The sequence below is a fragment of the Eleutherodactylus coqui genome, chromosome 3 (genome assembly GCF_035609145.1).
Source record: "Eleutherodactylus coqui strain aEleCoq1 chromosome 3, aEleCoq1.hap1, whole genome shotgun sequence".
NCBI lineage: Eukaryota > Metazoa > Chordata > Amphibia > Anura > Eleutherodactylidae > Eleutherodactylus > Eleutherodactylus coqui.
The window spans coordinates 4,445,653-4,463,060 of record NC_089839.1 but is presented as its reverse complement, the minus strand read 5'-3'; the positions used below and the strand labels follow the sequence as shown (position 1 = coordinate 4,463,060).

The following is a 17,408-nucleotide window of genomic DNA, read 5'->3' as shown; positions in this document are numbered from 1 at the left end:
TCCGCCGCTACCAAACAGTAGAGCATCAGTGGGTGTGGTGGAAGCATAATGACGTAGGGTAGTGATATTACAATGATGGAAATACGATCACTATGCAGATAAATGTATATGGAGGTCCATACTGTACTTCCCATTCGGCATGTCATCAGCCATTAGGTTGTGGGTTTGGTTAGAGGTGTTTCATCAAGAAGTCTTTTTTTCAAGGATGTGAACAATTTTGTAACTGAATAAAAACAAATAGTCTTAATATAAAACTTGATTTATAAAACAATCTTCAGCTGGTTTGTATATACAGCTCCAGCACTGACCTATGTGTCTCTATGGTTACAGACTACAAGCAGAGCCTGTGTGTAGTCTCATCTAGCAGTCATCTGTTACTCTTTTGCTATTGCCATCTCTACCATTGCATGTGCATTAGATAGAAGAGGAGGTAGTAAGTGGAGGAAGATGATCAGACTACACAGGGTCTGCTTGTAGTCTGTTACCATGGAGACACATAGGTCAGCATAGGAGCCAAATAAACTTTTTGTGCAACCTACTTTAAAGGGGTTTCCCTAAGAATTTAACTTATCCTTTATTCACAGGATGGGGAATAAGTGTCTGATCAGTGGGGTCGAACTGATAGGACACCATCTCATCACAAGAACAAAGGCATGCATGCCCCTCCCCTCATATGACAGAGGCAGCAGCCAAGCATGTGCACTGCTGCTCCATTCATCTCTGTGGGGCTGTCAGAGATTGCTAAGCGCTGTACTCGATTTCCCTATGGCAGTCCCATAGAGATGAATTGAGTAGCAGTGCGCATACCTGACTGCCACTCCATTCATATAATGGAATACAAGATCAGTCATGGTCCCAGGAGCTGGATCCCCAATAACCAGACACTTATCCCCTACCCTGTTATTATCTTGGGATTAGCCCTTTAATGTGTTACATCTAAGGTACTCTATTAATGGAAAGGAATCACCCCAACAGGACATGACGCTTGCATGTTCCACTAGTTCTCTCTCTTAGGCTAGGGCTCTACACATCATACAGCTTTGCCCATGAATTAAGGTAAATCCTCCAGATTACTCCGAAACTAATGCAGCCTTATTGCTTCCCTATGGAAAAAAAACACAAAAGTCCTTAGGACCATCTCAATGAATCCGATATGGATGATAGTGATCACACGGTTACTTGTTACTTTTCATGTAAATGCATTTGCTTTCTATGGGAATCTTCTCTGTAAGAACTTTCTTTATGTGATATGTAAGGATTTTGAGTTTGGCCGCTCGAGAACATCTCAATACTTTAATGTATAATCATACGGACTTAGCAAAGGTTCTGAGCTTCCAGTTATTTGTTCTTGCAATTACTTTGTTGTGTAAAGATACTTTGTTGCGACAAGTTATCACATTTCAGTTACATTTTGATACATCTGTTGCTACATTGGCCATCCCAGAACACATGATCCCATCCAGGATCTCCTGAGTTTTCATTGCCTTTGACTCTGGAATAGTCTTGCTCTTGATAATGGTTTATCTCCTCTGCAGGCGTCTTGCTGGCAGCCGTGAAGACATAACAACAGACTCCTTGCCTGCTGGGGTTTTAGAATACACCGATAATTCTGAAGACTTGAAACCTTTCACAGACTATGAATACTCCGTCACTGCACAGAACAGCGAGGGCTCGCTGCAGAGCTCATGGTCGCTTGTCCGCACACCTGAAGCTGCTCCTGAAGGTTTAGATCCACCAACTGCAGAAGTAACAAGTCCTTATTCTGTGCGTCTCACCTGGACAGCACCAACAAGACCTCATGGAATCATAGGACAATATATTATCATGTATGAGGAGGGCACAAGTGACCTCACATCAGCCACATTCTCCAGGTCAACGTTAACAGTGCCGGTGAGTTTTGTCATTAATTAAGTGTAGCCGCACTTTCAAGTCATTTTTCAGAATAACCTGCTGTGTGTGTACATAAGAAGTAATGCTATATCTGGCCATTATATGACTTGTATGCTGCATTTATCACCAGTTTTTCATTCTGATGGGTGCAATTATGATTCTCCGTTCTCTTTGAGCTGGTGGGTGGAGACTGCTTTTGGGATGTTCTCTATACACTGCACATGGAGGAAACAGCAGATTTTGCATCTAACTCATCAAAGCAAAACCATACATAACAGCATCAGGGAGGACACAAGAGGTACTGAGCAGTGCAGATATGATTATAGCAGCTGTAAGGCAGTAAACCATTTACTATTAGCTGCAGCTACTTCTGTGTGAGTCTCTCGCTGAGCAGCAGCTTCCCACTTCTCTTCTTCATAGACTTCAATGGGAATCATGAGACAAAACCTGCTACTAGACTGCCTATAAACTGTCTTATTATCTCTGTTACTAGAGACGGACATCACTTAACAGGCAGTGGACAGTTAAATGTCAGGAAGGGAGACCCCTAGTGACCAGTAGGGTACGCTGAAGGTTATTATTGGTAGAGCTTCACTGGATAAAGGAAACATTTTCTATTACAGTGTTATATAAAAAATTATATTTTAGGAATTCTACAGAATATTTTGTGTTTTTGCTCCAGGCTGGAGCTTTACTTAAAGTTTTTTAATTTTATTTTATGCAAATGAAGCTCAATCATTATAATGAAAAGTTCTACAACGTTTTAATATACAGTGGTGCTTGAAAGTTTGTGAATCCTTCAGAATTGTCCATATTTCTGCTTATGTTTGACCTAAACCGACATCAAATTTTCACACAAGTCCTAAAAGTAGATAAAGAGAACAAAATCAAAGAAGTGAGTAAAAAAATATTAGAATTGGTCATTTATTTATTGCTGAAAATGATCTAATATCACATGTCTGTCAGAAGCAAAAGTATGTGAACCTGCAGGATTAGCAGATAATCTGAAGGTGAAATTAGATTTAGGTGGTTTGCATCAGTGTGACGACAATCAGCTGTGAGGGACCTGTTGTATTTAAAGAACAGGGATCTATCAGTCTGATATTTGAAGCAAGTGGGTGGAAGTGTGACTTGCAAGAAGAAAGGAGATTTCTGATGAGCTAAGAGGAATGGTTGATGCTCATCAAGTAGGAAAAGGTTACAAAACCATCCTAAAGCGTTTGGACTCCACCAATGCACAGTCAGACAGATTGGGTACAAATTGAGGAAATCCAAGACCAACAGTAGTGGCCGACCAACAAAGATCACACCGAGAGCAGGGCATATAATAGTCCTTGAGGTCACAAAGGAACCCAAGGTAAAATCTAAGTAACTAAAGGCCTTTCTAACATTAGCTAATGTTTATCTTCATGAGTCCACCATCAGGAGGACACTGAACAACAATGGTGTGCATAGCAAGATTGCAAGGAGGAAGCCGCTGCTCTCCAAAAAGAACATGGCTGCCTGTCTACAGTTTGCTAAAGATCAGCTGGGCAAGCCAGAAGGTTATTGGAACAACGTTTTGTTGACGAATGAAACCAAAATAGAGCTTAAATGAGAAGCATTATAATGTTATTATGTTTGGAGAGAGAAAACACTGCATTAAACTTCCTACCATGTGTGACACATGCGGGATAGTATGTTGGTTTGGGCCTGTTTTGCTACATTTCGGACAGGACGGCTTGCCATCATTGCTGGATCAGTGAATTCTGAAAGATGCCAGCAAATTCTAAAGGAAAAAGTCAGGACATCTGAACAAGAGGGGAGTCTCAGGAGAATGTGGGTCATGCAGCAAGAGTCATCCTACAACAGAATGGTTAAAGAAGAAGGTGAACGTTTCGGAGTGGCCAAGTCAATGTCCTGCCCTTAATCCTATAGAAATGTTGTGGAAGGACCTGAAGTGGGCAGTTTATGGGAGGAAACCACCAACATGGCAGAGCTGAAGCTGCTTTATGAGGAGGAATGAGCTAAAAGTCCCCCAAGCTGATGTGCAGGACTAATCAACAATTACTGGAAATGTTTAGATGCAGTTCTTGCTACATGAGGGGGTCGCACCAGATACTTTTACCACTCACAGATATGTGATACTAGATAATAAATAAATTAATGACCACATCTAATACTTTTGACTTATTTGTTTGATTTGGTCTGCTTTTTCTACTTTTAGGACTTGTGTAAACATTTGATGTCGTTTTAAGTCAAATATAAGCTGAGATATGGAAAACTCTCTAGGGTTCACAAACTTTCAAGCACCACTGTACTTGGTGTTTCAATTTCTCACAATTTTCTTCATAATAGTTTACTGTTGGTGAATGAGAGCACTTGTTTCCATCCAGAAACAGTAATCCTGTGCCTAGCCCATCCTGTATCAGTGTAGACAATGCTCTGTGAGTTCAACATATCCGCAGAAGCCACACAAATCTCTCCGCAAGTTGCTACAATGTATTTGTTACGATCGTGTGGGCAAACTAAGCAGAGGGCTAACACGATCGTACCCAACGAGGAATGGATGCACGCACACAGGTTGTATAAGGGTCACACGGGTTTCAGGCAACTGACCCTGTGCTACAAGGGAGGATGGCATGGCCCTACCTAAGCGGGGACATCGCCCCAATAAAGGATTGCCCAGCGGTCTTCGGATCTGGTCCCCAGCTGATCCTAGGAACCACACCACCAGAACAGGAGACATACACATGCCACATGACAGGGACTGAACAACAGGACACACAGAGCAGAGAACACAGCATACAGCAGCCAAAATGCAAAGACTAATAGCAGATGATAAGCCATATATAAATACCAGGTATTAGTTGATATTTTGTACAAAACATGAAAGCTAGCAGGCCACTTCACGGCTCCTGGTTATACCGCTAGTCCCTACACTAACCAGGAGTCCAGCTGCAACAGAACAGAACAGAGCACACTTCACACATCAAGCTGCAACAAGACTGACAGAAAATAAACATACAAACGGACATGAATAACCACACACTTCACATAGATGAAACTCACAGCAAGTCTATGTGTCCTCATACAGGGCGGATAGACAGTCAGCCACTGAGCTGACATAGGGAGCTGTGTCAGGGATTCACTAAATTTCACAAAGAGGGGAGACATAAGACGTTTGGAGCCGCCTCTGTAAAGGAGTAGGAAGAGGGGAGGTGCATGTGCTGCAGACCAGGACTACAGGTGTCCAAACTGTCTTGAGGGAAGCAGAGAGACACAACCCGGCCTACTTGCAACAGACAAGGATTCATGACTGCTCACTCTAGAACCCAGACAGAGACTGACAGGAGCAGGGTTTATATGTGAGCACAGACCCAGGTAATTGGCTAGCAGGAAGTACCATACCCAGCCAGCTCAATTAACCCTCAACCACCTGTAGCTGTGCTGCTAGGAAGCTTAGAACTACAGATCCCAGCAGCACACGTAACGGTACCTCCCCTTTAAAAAAGGGGCCTCCGGACCCTTTAAACATAACAACAAAAAATTATGCGACTCCTCCAAAAGACATTACGTAGTACAGGACTTATCACTACGGGCCTAGTGCAAACGCCAAAACACCTGTGAAGGGGGGAGCAAATGTAACAAATAGCGTGCACGTAGCTAGAGGGGAAAAGGCTCAGGTACATACAATACAGGGGTGTACAGAAAATTAAGTCCGCAGGACGCACCACACCGCAGGACTGATACCGGGACAGGAATACAGACTGCATAATGCAGGACAGGTAACAGACAGAGCTGGAACTCAGACGCAGACAAGGAAACAGACCAAACAGGGCATAACATCCGCCTACCAACGGTCATAGGGGACAGGATTCAGATCGGGCGTTCGCCCACCAACGGACGGGTAGAAATACAGGAACAGGAATCAGGCATCCACAACCAATGGACTGGTGGCTCAGACAGACAGGGCCCTAAAATCTGCCTACCAACAGACTAGGGGTCAGGATATAAATCAGGCGTCCGCCCACCAACAGACGGGTAGCTATACAGAAACAGGAATCGGGAGTCCACAACCAATGGACGGGTGGCTCAGACAGACCGACAGGCAGTGAACAGAGACTCACAAAATGGCAAAACATAGTAATGCACCCCCTTTTGTAAGTGTAGAGTAGTCTAGAGTTTGAGTAGTTCAGTTCTTGAGTTGTTCTCTTCTCTCAAGCTGTTAAGGCTGATCAAGTCAGAGAAAATGTGGTTTATAGTCATATGAAAATAGAGGTCATAAGTGTTTTCTATAGTATCGTCCAGAAGGTCTCAGCACTAGAGATGAGCGAGCATACTCGTCTGAGCTTGATACTCGTTCGAGTATTAGGGTGTTCGAGATGCTCGTTACTCGTAACGAGTACCACGCGGTGTTCGGGTTACTTTCATTTTCTTCCCTGAGAAATTTGCGCGCTTTTCTGGCCAATAGAAAGACAGGGAAGGCATTACAACTTCCCCCTGCAACGTTCAAGCCCTATACCACCCCCCTGCAGTGAGTGGCTGGCGAGATTAGGTGTCACCCGAGTATTAAAATCTGCCCTCCCGCGGCTCGCCACAGATGCATTCTGACATAGTTCAGGGAAAGTGGTATCTTGGTGGAGCTGCTATAGGGAGAGCGTTAGGAGTATTTTAGGTTTCAAGAACCCCAACGGTCCTTCTTAAGGCCATAGAAATCGCAGATCGCACCTATGTGCGATCTGCGATTTCTGTTCTCTTCTCTATATGCGCTCAATGGGGCCGGCGGCAGCAGCGCCGACCCCATTGAGAACATATAGAAGACAAATCATTCTTCTCTGCCACAGCTGTAACAACTGTGACAGAGAAGAACGATGTTTGCCCATTGAATTCAATGGAGCCGGCAATACAGCAGGTTCCACTGAATGCAATGGGCTGCCGACGTGCGCGGGATGAATTGTCGGGAAGGGCTTAAATATATAAGCCCTTCCCTGCAATTCATCCAGAAATGTGTTACAATAAAAATATATACCGACGTGTAAGGCGACGGGGCGTATAAGACGACCACCCAACTGTCACCTTATACGCCGGGAATACAGCGGAGCAAAGAATAAAAATCATTACTCACTTCTTCTGACGTTCTGCGGCGCTGCTGCAGGCTGTCGCTCCCTCCTGGTTCCCGGCAGAGCATTGATTTCACTACGAAGGGCTTTAAATCTCCGCCTCCAGAAACACACGTGCCTTCAGCCAATCACAGCCAATGACAATGATGTCATTGAATGGCTGTGATTGGCTGTGTTTCTGGAGGCGGGGATTTCAAGCCCTGCGTCCAGAAAGCAATGCCGTGGACCAGGAGGGAGCGACAGCCTGCAGGAGCGGCGCAGAACGTCAGAAGAAGTGAGTAATGATTTTTATTCTTTGCTCCACTGTATTGCCGGCGTATAAGGTGACAGTTGGGGGGTCGTCTTATACGCCCCGTCGCCTTATACGCCGGTATATATTTTTATTGTAACACATTTCTGGATGAATTGCAGGGAAGGGCTTATATATTTAACCCCTTCCCGACAATTCATCCTGCGATCGCCGGCAGCCCATTGCTTTCAGTGGAACCTGCTGTATTGCCGGCTCCATTGAATTCAATGGGCAAACATCGTTCTTCTCTGCCACAGCTGTTACAGCTATGGCAGAGGAGAACGATCTTTACGCTGACAGTGCGGGGGGGGGGGGCACTCTTGCCGCTATTGTGGCTTAATAGTGGGACCTGGGAACTTGAGATGCAGCCCAACATGTAGCCCCTCGCCTGCCCTATCCGTTGCTGTGTCGTTCCCATCACTTTCTTGAATTGCCCAGATTTTCACAAATGGAAACCTTAGCGAGCATCGGCGATATACAAAAATGCTCGGGTCGCCCATTGACTTCAATGGGGTTCGTTACTCGAAACGAACCCTCGAGCATCGCGAAAATTTCGTCCCGAGTAACGAGCACCCGAGCATTTTGGTGCTCGCTCGTCGCTACTCAGCACCCGTCAACCGATGGCATCTCACCAAATACCACCCTTTAAAAAATGTTCTCTTGACGTGAGCGGATGTCTTTCATGAAAATTCAGGCTGCTCCTGGTAGGAATGTATGAAAGTGCCCTCAAGGCCTTCCAGAAGCATTCGGTGAAGAGGCACTGCCCTAGCAGAGCGTGGTGAGGTGGGTAGCAGCATTTTAGGTAGGAAGTGAAAGTTTCGAACACAAAGCCGGAGCAGGAAGGCTTGAGACTGCCATGGACGAATCCTTCATTGCTCAAGTCTGCCTGCTGCTAGATAAAGACCGCCGATGTCTGTGCGAAGGTTTGGCTGCGGAGATAAACATTACATCCAAATCTGTGCGTACGAGTCGGACAGTATACCTGAAAATGGGAAAAGTCACTAGCGGATGGATTCCATACAACGTTTCCGAGGTTCAAGCTTTGCACCGAATAGAAGTGTCTGCGCCCCATCTGGTTGGATATGAGAATCTTTTCTGAGACGCATTAACACAATTCAGGAGAGGTGAGCAGGGAGCTACCAGTCTGAGCTGTAAAGATGGTCTGCGCTGGGGAGGCTCCAACATTTTCCTTGGCCCAAGAAATTCAAGCAAGAGCCAAGCAACGTTAAGATAATGCGTATTGTTGTGTTTGACTACCAGTGTGTGACACCATCGTGCTCCATCCCTCCCCATGTTACTGTGAGCGCCCAATATTACCATTCATTCTTGCAACATCACCTTCGACCGCCACTGCGTAGCAAGAGACCAGCTCTCCTGCAGAGTTCGCCTATCATCCTGCACAACGCTCTCCTTCATCTGGTCGCAACTGTGAACCAACTGTTTCAAAGAGGTGTTGGGAGGTGTTGGAGCATCCCGCTTCCTCCCCAGGCATGAGTCCACGGGAGTTTGACCTATTCTGAAACATGACGGAGCCGCTGCATGTAGGCTGTTTCAAAACAAGGGCAGAAATGATGGCGGATACAGGACGCTCTCTGAGGACTATCGACAGCGGTGGGGATACTGACGGTGCCAGACGTCTTCCAGAAATCTGGACTTCAAGACATGCAGGGGAATATTTTCAGGGTATGTAATATGTTTCCTATCATCCAAATGCATTTACAAAAAAATCACAGCAAAGACTGCGAGCAAAAAGAGAGGAAGAAGAAGATGTGTGAATACAGCCTGAAGATAAAATGCTGTTCGGGAAGAGCTGGATAACGATCTGGCAGCTATTACAGCTCCTACAGAGGTTCCCACCCAGTTGTGCCAAACGTCCAATTGGCAGATCTGCCAAATTATTCACTTACTGCGCTGCTGCAAATTTTCCATTTAGGAGTCTGGGAAAGCTGGGTGAGCAGCTCTGATATGCTTGTCATACACCTATCCAGGTTATGGACACAGAGATGGAATTTGAGGCTCGGACTCCAGTGCATAATCTGTACCAGGACCCCCCACCTACAATTCGCTGTTCATAGTGCTTCCAGAGCGCGCGGCGCAGATATGGCACAATATGCTGGTCAAAAAGGAAATGCTAGAATATGATAGAATGAAATTGGAAGATGGGACAACCAAATAGTTTGTGCGCTGATTTTTTTAAAGGGGCAGTGCTCTGTAATTGGAGCCGTTCTGTAATGGGCCCACTTCTAGACACAACAGGTTTTCCCGCCTCGGTTTAGGGACGGCATTCTTCACCATTCAAGGGCTTGTTACAAGCAAATCATTCTCAGAAGACTCATTTTTTTATGGTTCATAGAAGACTAAAGTGAAACTCAGCAGCTGTTCAGGACAAGTGACCACTCTATCAGCTCCATTATAACCTCCTAATAGAGAGGGAATTGCGCGGGAGCACGAGGTGAGCGGTGATTATCGGCAGGTGAGTGCTTTATTGAAGTTGAAAAACCATTAACATTGATAGAGTAATTATTTCAACTTGAAAGTAATTACCTTGATGGGTGATAACCACTTCAGTGTTCCGTGGCGCGAGGGGCCCGCGTCGGCGTCAGCTCTGCGAGCTTTCTGAAAAAAAATTACGACAAAACTGCTAGAAGTGAATTAGTAAATTCCCAGTAAGAATCCGGCGCAGTAAAATGATTTCAGCCTCAGCAAAAGTTAATTTCCCACTTTATTCTGGACATAAATCCAGCGTTTTCCTTCTCCGTTTCTCGCTATTATACATTTTGCACGCCGGTTAAACCCAGTTTAAAATATTTATTTAGGATCTGGCTGCTTTGCATCAATAATTTATACACAAGTGTTATCTTATTATTGTGGACTGAAGCCCCACGCTTTTATTTACATTTATAGATTTTGTACTAAACTCGACTTTAACTCTACGAGTCTATCTGATATCTATCTATCTATCTCCTATCTATGTATCTATCTATCTATCTATCTATCTATCTATCTATCTAATATCTATCTCCTATCTATCTATGTATCTATCTATCTATGTATCTATCTATCTAATATCTATCTCCTATCTATCTATCTATCTATCTCGTATCTATCTATCTATCTATCTGTCTATCTATCTATCTATCTCCTATCTATCTATCTATCTATCTCATATCTATCTATCTATCTATCTATCTATCTATCTATCTATCTATCTATCTATCTCATATCTATCTATCCATCTATCTATCTCCTATCTATCTATCTATCTATATCAATCTATCTATCTATCTCCTATCTATCTATCTCATATCTATCTATCTTCTATCTATATATCTCATATCTATCTATCTATCTCCTATCTATATATCTCCTATCTATCTATCTATCTCATATCTATCTATCTATCGCCTATCTATCTATATCATATCTATCTATCTATCTCATATCTATCTATCTATCTATCTCATATCTATTTATCTATCTATCTATCTATCACCTATCTATCTATCTATCTATCTGATATCTATCTATCTATCTATCTATCTGATATCTATCTATCTCATATCTATATATCTATCTATCTCATATCTATCTCGTATCTATCTATCTATCTCATATCTATCTATCTATCTATCTATCTATCTCCTATCTGTCTCATATCTATCTATCTATCTATCTATCTATCTATCTATCTCATATCTATCTATCTCATATCTATCTATCTATCTATCTATCTCCTATCTGTCTCATATCTATCTATCTATCTATCTATCTCATATCTATCTATCTCGTATCTATCTATCTCCTATCTATCTATCTCATATCTATCTATCTATCTATCTATCTCATATCTATCTCGTATCTATCTATCTATCTCATATCTATCTATCTATCTATCTCCTATCTATCTATCTATCTCATATCTATCTATCTCCTATCTATCTATCGCATATCTATCTATCTATCTCATATCTATCTATCTCCTATCTATCTATCTATCTATCTATCTATCATCTATTTATCTATCTCATATCTATCTATCTCATATCAATCTATCTATCTCATATCTATCTATCTATCTATCTATCTATCTATCTATCTATCTATCTATCTCATATCTATCTATCTCCTATCTATCTATCTATCTATCTATCTATCTATCTATCTATCTCATCTATCTATCTATCTATCATCTATTTATCTATCTCATCTATCTATCTCATCTATCTATCTATCTATCTATCTATCTATCTGTCTGTTGTTGTTAGCCGTTTATTTGGTCACAACCCTCGGTGACCCTACAGGCGAGCTTCCTCCATGTTTTTCGGTTTTGCTTCTTTCAGTTGTGTGATATCCATACCAGCATCTGCTGCGACAGTATCACCTCTGACAGTATAACTCACCGTGTCCCTTGGTGCCAAGTTTTCTTTTGTCACTGATGTGTCCAAGCATTATAACTTATTCTAGCAACTATGCTGGCATTACATGGCCAAAATCCATAAGTCTGAGTCTGGTCATCTTGCCCTCTGATGAGTCTGAGTCCAGTCATCTTGTCCTCCGTGAGTCTGAGCCCGGCCATCTTGCCCTCTGGTGAGTCTGAGTCCGGTCTTCTTGTCCTCCGTGAGTCTGAGCCCGGCCATCTTGCCCTCTGGTGAGTCTGAGTCCGGTCTTCTTGTCCTCCGTGAGTCTGAGCCCGGCCAGTGAGTCTGGTTCTTACTATCCTGCATTTAGTTGCTATGCCGATATCCCTACTTTTCCAGATTTTGTCCATGTTTAGCCTCGTGCTTCTCCCCAATACTATCCTATGTTTTATCTCTGTCATAGATTCTCCAGCCCTGTCAATGTTCACACCAAGGAAGATGAAGTCTCACACGTGTTCTATGACCTCATTGTTGATTTTGAATTTGGTCATTTTTTGCAGTTGTCATAGTTTTAGTCTTCTTTACATTCAGGTAGATGTAAGAGGTATGTGATAGATAGATAGATAGATAGATAGATAGATAGATAGATATGAGAGATAGATAGATAGATATGAGAGATAGATAGATAGATATGAGATAGATAGATAGATAGATAGATAGATAGATATGGGATAAATATTAGATAGATAGATAGATAGATAGGCGATAGATAGATAGATAGATAGATAGATAGATAGATAGATAGATAGATAGATATGAGATAGATAGATATGAGATAGATAGATAGATAGATAGATAGATATGAGATAGATAGATAGATAGATAGATAGATATGAGATAGATAGTAGATAGATAGATAGATATGAGATAGATAGTAGATAGATAGATAGATAGATAGATAGATAGATAGATAGATAGATAGATAGATAGATAGATATGAGATAGTAGATAGATAGATATGAGATAGATATATAGATAGATAGATATGAGATAGATAGATAGATATGAGATAGATAGATAGATATGAGATAGATAGATGAGATAGATATGAGATAGATAGATATGAGATAGATAGATAGATATGAGATAGATAGATAGATCGATAGATATGAGATAGATAGTAGATAGATAGATATGAGATAGATAGATAGGAGATGGATAGATAGATAGATAGATAGATAGATAGATAGATAGATAGATAGTAGATAGATAGATATGAGATAGATAGATAGAAATGAGATAGAGAGATATTAGATAGATGGATATGAGATAGATAGATAGATAGATATGCGATAGATAGATAGATAAATAGATAGATAGATGAGATAGATAGATGAGATAGATATGAGATAGATATGAGATAGATAGATAGATAGATAGATAGATAGATAGGAGATAGATAGATAGATAGATATGAGATAGATAGGAGATAGATAGATAGATAGATAGATAGATAGATAGATAGGAGATAGATAGATAGATATGAGATAGATAGATAGATAGATAGATAGATAGATAGATATGAGATAGATAGGAGATAGATATGAGATAGATAGATAGATAGATAGATAGATAGGAGATAGATAGATAGGAGATAGATAGATATATATGAGATAGATAGATAGACAGATAGATAGATAGATATGTAAATAGTTGTTGTCATCTCCTTTTGTGATGTCACTATTTTGTCAGCTCTCGTCCTTTAGATTTTGCCACTTTAACAAAACAGAGACGTATCATTTTACATTTATTGTGGTGATTTAGAAATTGCTGATGATTTCATACGAGCCATCTGTTATCACCGAGAACTGCAGCCTGAAGGGAATTGAGTAATTTATTAAAATGATTGACGTGCATGCAAGGGGACACTCGGGGTCACATCAGACGCCGTCCTCTCTGAGCTCCTAACGTATTGATACGAGTGATGATGTTCGTTTTATTTAATAATTATTTTACACTGATCCATTTGTTAATTGGCCCCCCCCCCCCGGTCCATTGGAAACTCCAACACTATGTCTCCCAACTCATCTTGGTTCTAGGCCTTAAAGAGACAGGCATGTAAGTGTGAAATTCGTTTATACTGGTCGAATCCAAGGTTCATTAAAAGTCACTAAAGAGAATCAGAATGTCTGCGGCAGAGTGGTTACAGTAAGTGGTCCTTGGAGGACTGCCCTGCGTTGCACAGACAACTCGTTGTTTTGAATGGACACAATGTGATATATCGTTTCCCTGTGTTGGCGCTGCAGGGTAATATACCACTTCCTGCTAGTTTTCTGCACAGATTACAGCTGATTATTGGAGGTCTCAGCAGGAGGAGACTTTGTGATCAGCTTATCGGGATCCTTCTTCAGTCAGTCTCACACAAGCGGTCCGGATTCTGCATGCGGGAGCCCGCAGTGGGATCTCGCTCTGGCCCTGGTCGGCAGCCCTGTGTACCTCCATTTCCTGTACTGCGGATGACCGCGGACGCTCGCCGTCAGTCATGTACAGTACAGATTACTTTTATTAATATTTGTATTTGGCACACTGTCGCTCAGTGATGACGCGAGTATCCACGGCCTATCCATAGTGTCAATTGCGGATGGGCTGTGGGTCAATGGAGACCGTCCGCACGTAGTCCACAGCCAAATAGAGCATGCTGTGATTTTTTTCTCCGCTCGCAGAAATCTCAATTAGTTTGTCGCAATTGTAAAGGAAAAAGCGAAAGTACATACCTTTCAATGCATGCCACTTGCTGCGGACCCTCGTGCGACCGCTGGCAATGGAAATCCGGTTGTGTGAGACCGGCCTATGAAGTAGGGATTGTTGATAGCGGAGAACCTCTTGACAGGGTCCCAGGGGTCCTGGGACAAAATATGTCCTATAATTATATTACCTGCCTCTCCCTCCGCTGTCATCGCTTGGATCAGCCAGTTCCCGGGACCCTCTTCGGTCTTCTAAGATAGCTGCCGCTCTTTTCTGATTTCGTCACGTGAGCAGCGCTGGCCAATCAGAGCAGCATGAAGGCTGTCGGCGCACAGTAAGTGTGCACCAGGAAATGGCAGAACAGCGGCACATAGGGAGAGTGGCAGGAGATATTACTCCTCCCCTACCAGTCCAGGGGCAAACATAGGGTTACTGCACTGAAACCTTGTAAGCTAAGCACCAACCTTTTTACTAAGTCCTATTATGTCACCTGAAGATGGAGGGCTCGGAGATCAGGAGAAACTTTTCCAGATCGAGCTGCTGGGGGTCCCGCAGAAAGGAAGATTAAGCGATGGAGCACACAATGCGATACGCAGTCACAGTCTTTACTTGGCAGCTGAATTAGTGCGATGTTCTATAGACCTTGTCACACAGTTTCAGAAATTTGCAACAGTGTCTCAATACTTGACACCATTGTCTCAGCCTCTCAGCCCTCACAGGGTCCAGTTACAGTGTTTTCAGATACACAGGTCTGATGTGGCTCCAAGACACACTTTACAGGTCTGGTTGGTTCACACTCACAGTCTCTATGTTGTAAGACTTCCAGAGTGAGTTAAATTGCTGATGGTGTTGGGTTGCTGCTGGCGGGAGGTCCACTTAGGGGGACAGTATTAATACGGGAGTCACTATGACAAATTGAGCCCCTTTGGGGGTCATTACCGGTATTAATACTGGGATCACTAATGGGGACACTGTTACTACTAGGGCCACTATGTGAGTAATTATTACTACTAGGGCCACTAATGTGGTCACTGCTAATACTGGTACCACTAATGGGAATACTATTACTACTAGGGACACTGTGAGACCTGGTATTACTACTGGGACCACTATTGCGGTCACTATTAATACTGGGGCAATTAATGTGGTCATTATTACTCCTGGGGCCACTATGGGGGTCGCTATTGCTTCTGGGGCTAATATGGGAGTCACTATTACTGCTGGAACTACTAATTGGGTCATTTTTACTACTGGAACCACTAATTACTATTACTACTGGGGCCACTATAGGGGTCATTATTGCGGCTGGTGATAGTAGGGGGGGGGGGCTACTATTAATAATGAGACCATTAAGGGGAATACCTACTACTGGGACCACTATGGGGGTCAGTATTGCTAGTGGAGCTACTATGGGGTCAATATTACTTCAAGATTCACTAATAGGGGTCACTATAAGTACTGGGGCCATTAAGGGGGTCACTATTATTGTTGGGGACAATAAGGGGGCACTTACTATTTAGGTCACTGCTTGGGTCACTATTACTACAGGGACTACTAAGGTGGACACTTACTATAGGGGCCACTGCTGGGGTCACTGTTACTCTTGGGGCCATTAAGGGGGACACTATTGGGCTACTACAGGATGTTCTATTACCCTGTCACTTCAGACAAGTCTCAGTAGTTCAAATATATGTTATGTATCTTGTGTACTGGTGCTTCAATGGATGCAAAATGAGTGGAAGAGCACCATTCCACACTTTACCCCAAGCAGTAAAATCTTTGGAGGCACGCCTGCTTAGCAAGGTCACCGGACTCGGATTGAGACCACGCAATGTCTGCGGATGCCATGAAGGAACATAGTCGCATAATAAACAGAAACGGAAGAATAATAAACAGCCACAGCGATTCCCCGACTCCACAAAATACCAGATGAGTCTTCTCTTCATCTCAGGTGTACTGTCCCTTTAAGTACTCTATTACATACTAGATTGGTGTGCTGCTGAGAGTTATGTCATTCATTTGCTAAGAGGGGCTCTCTGACCTCTTCATTACGTCCCGACTACAAGTTCAACTCCAAGAAAACACCTGAAATAATCGAATCTGTTCTAAACGTCATAAATCTCTATCTATTGACTGGGGCTCAGCTCGCTAAACTGTAGATATTACATTTCTGACCTGTGACCAGAGCCGGATAAATCGCGACCCCGCGCTGGAAGCTTCCATAGGATCTGAATTCTTTCACATGGGGACCTAGTAAATCAAATCCATTCTGAAAAAACAATTATGTCGGACCGGGGGAGGTCACAACAGGTTCATCCGCGCGGAGTTATAATGTCCACTAAAGCAAACAATTAAGAAGCGCAATTCGCAGGCAGGATGGATGACTTAGAGGTCTGTCACCGAGAGAGAGCGCCTTTCACCCAGGGGTCACCGGTTCAAATCAGGTTTTAGGTGGTTTGTGGCTGAGAGTTGTCGCTGGCTGATAGCTGTGCAGCGGGACGTGAAATAAGGTGTCATCCCGGTGCCAGTCATATTGAGCAAGTGGCCGAGTGGTCGGACAGCGCAGAACGCTGAACTGGTGCTCACGGGTAGCCAAATTGGGGATTTGTGCAAGGATGGAAAATAGTGCTGCTCTGGATACTGAATGCATATATCACTGCGGACGTGTAATAATAGCCAGCGACATCCGATAATCCAGAAAGCCTGACACTCCGATACATTGTGAAATATCGCAAGGTCCGAAAACTAAGCCGACATCAGCTCGCTGCTACCGTCAGAAACAACAGTTTACTATATATCAATGTATCAACAGTATACTATGTGTCAATCCTTAAACTGATAATCCAGAATATTGTGTGATCCAACAACTATGAGGTCTTATTGATGACGGAGCTCACGTAGTACAGTATGAGTCCACTAAATAGGCCGTATCTGAGTACACCCAGTGGCCCCTTCATTTGAGCTCCTGGAGTCCCCGATGCCTTTATTAAGCCAACGGCCCTTTATTACAGCTCCAGGTCCTTT

At 43.0% G+C, this 17,408-nt stretch overlaps 1 protein-coding gene across 1 annotated transcript in view; it reads left to right on the top strand.

The window, feature by feature from the left end:
- USH2A (usherin) overlaps positions 1–17,408 on the top strand; it is a 903,954-nt gene that overhangs the window by 797,310 nt on the left and 89,236 nt on the right. Inside the window, exon 58 of the mRNA XM_066594449.1 lies at positions 9,696–9,754. Coding sequence (XP_066450546.1) covers positions 9,696–9,754 — 59 coding nt within the window. The remainder of the gene's footprint in view (positions 1–9,695; positions 9,755–17,408) is intronic.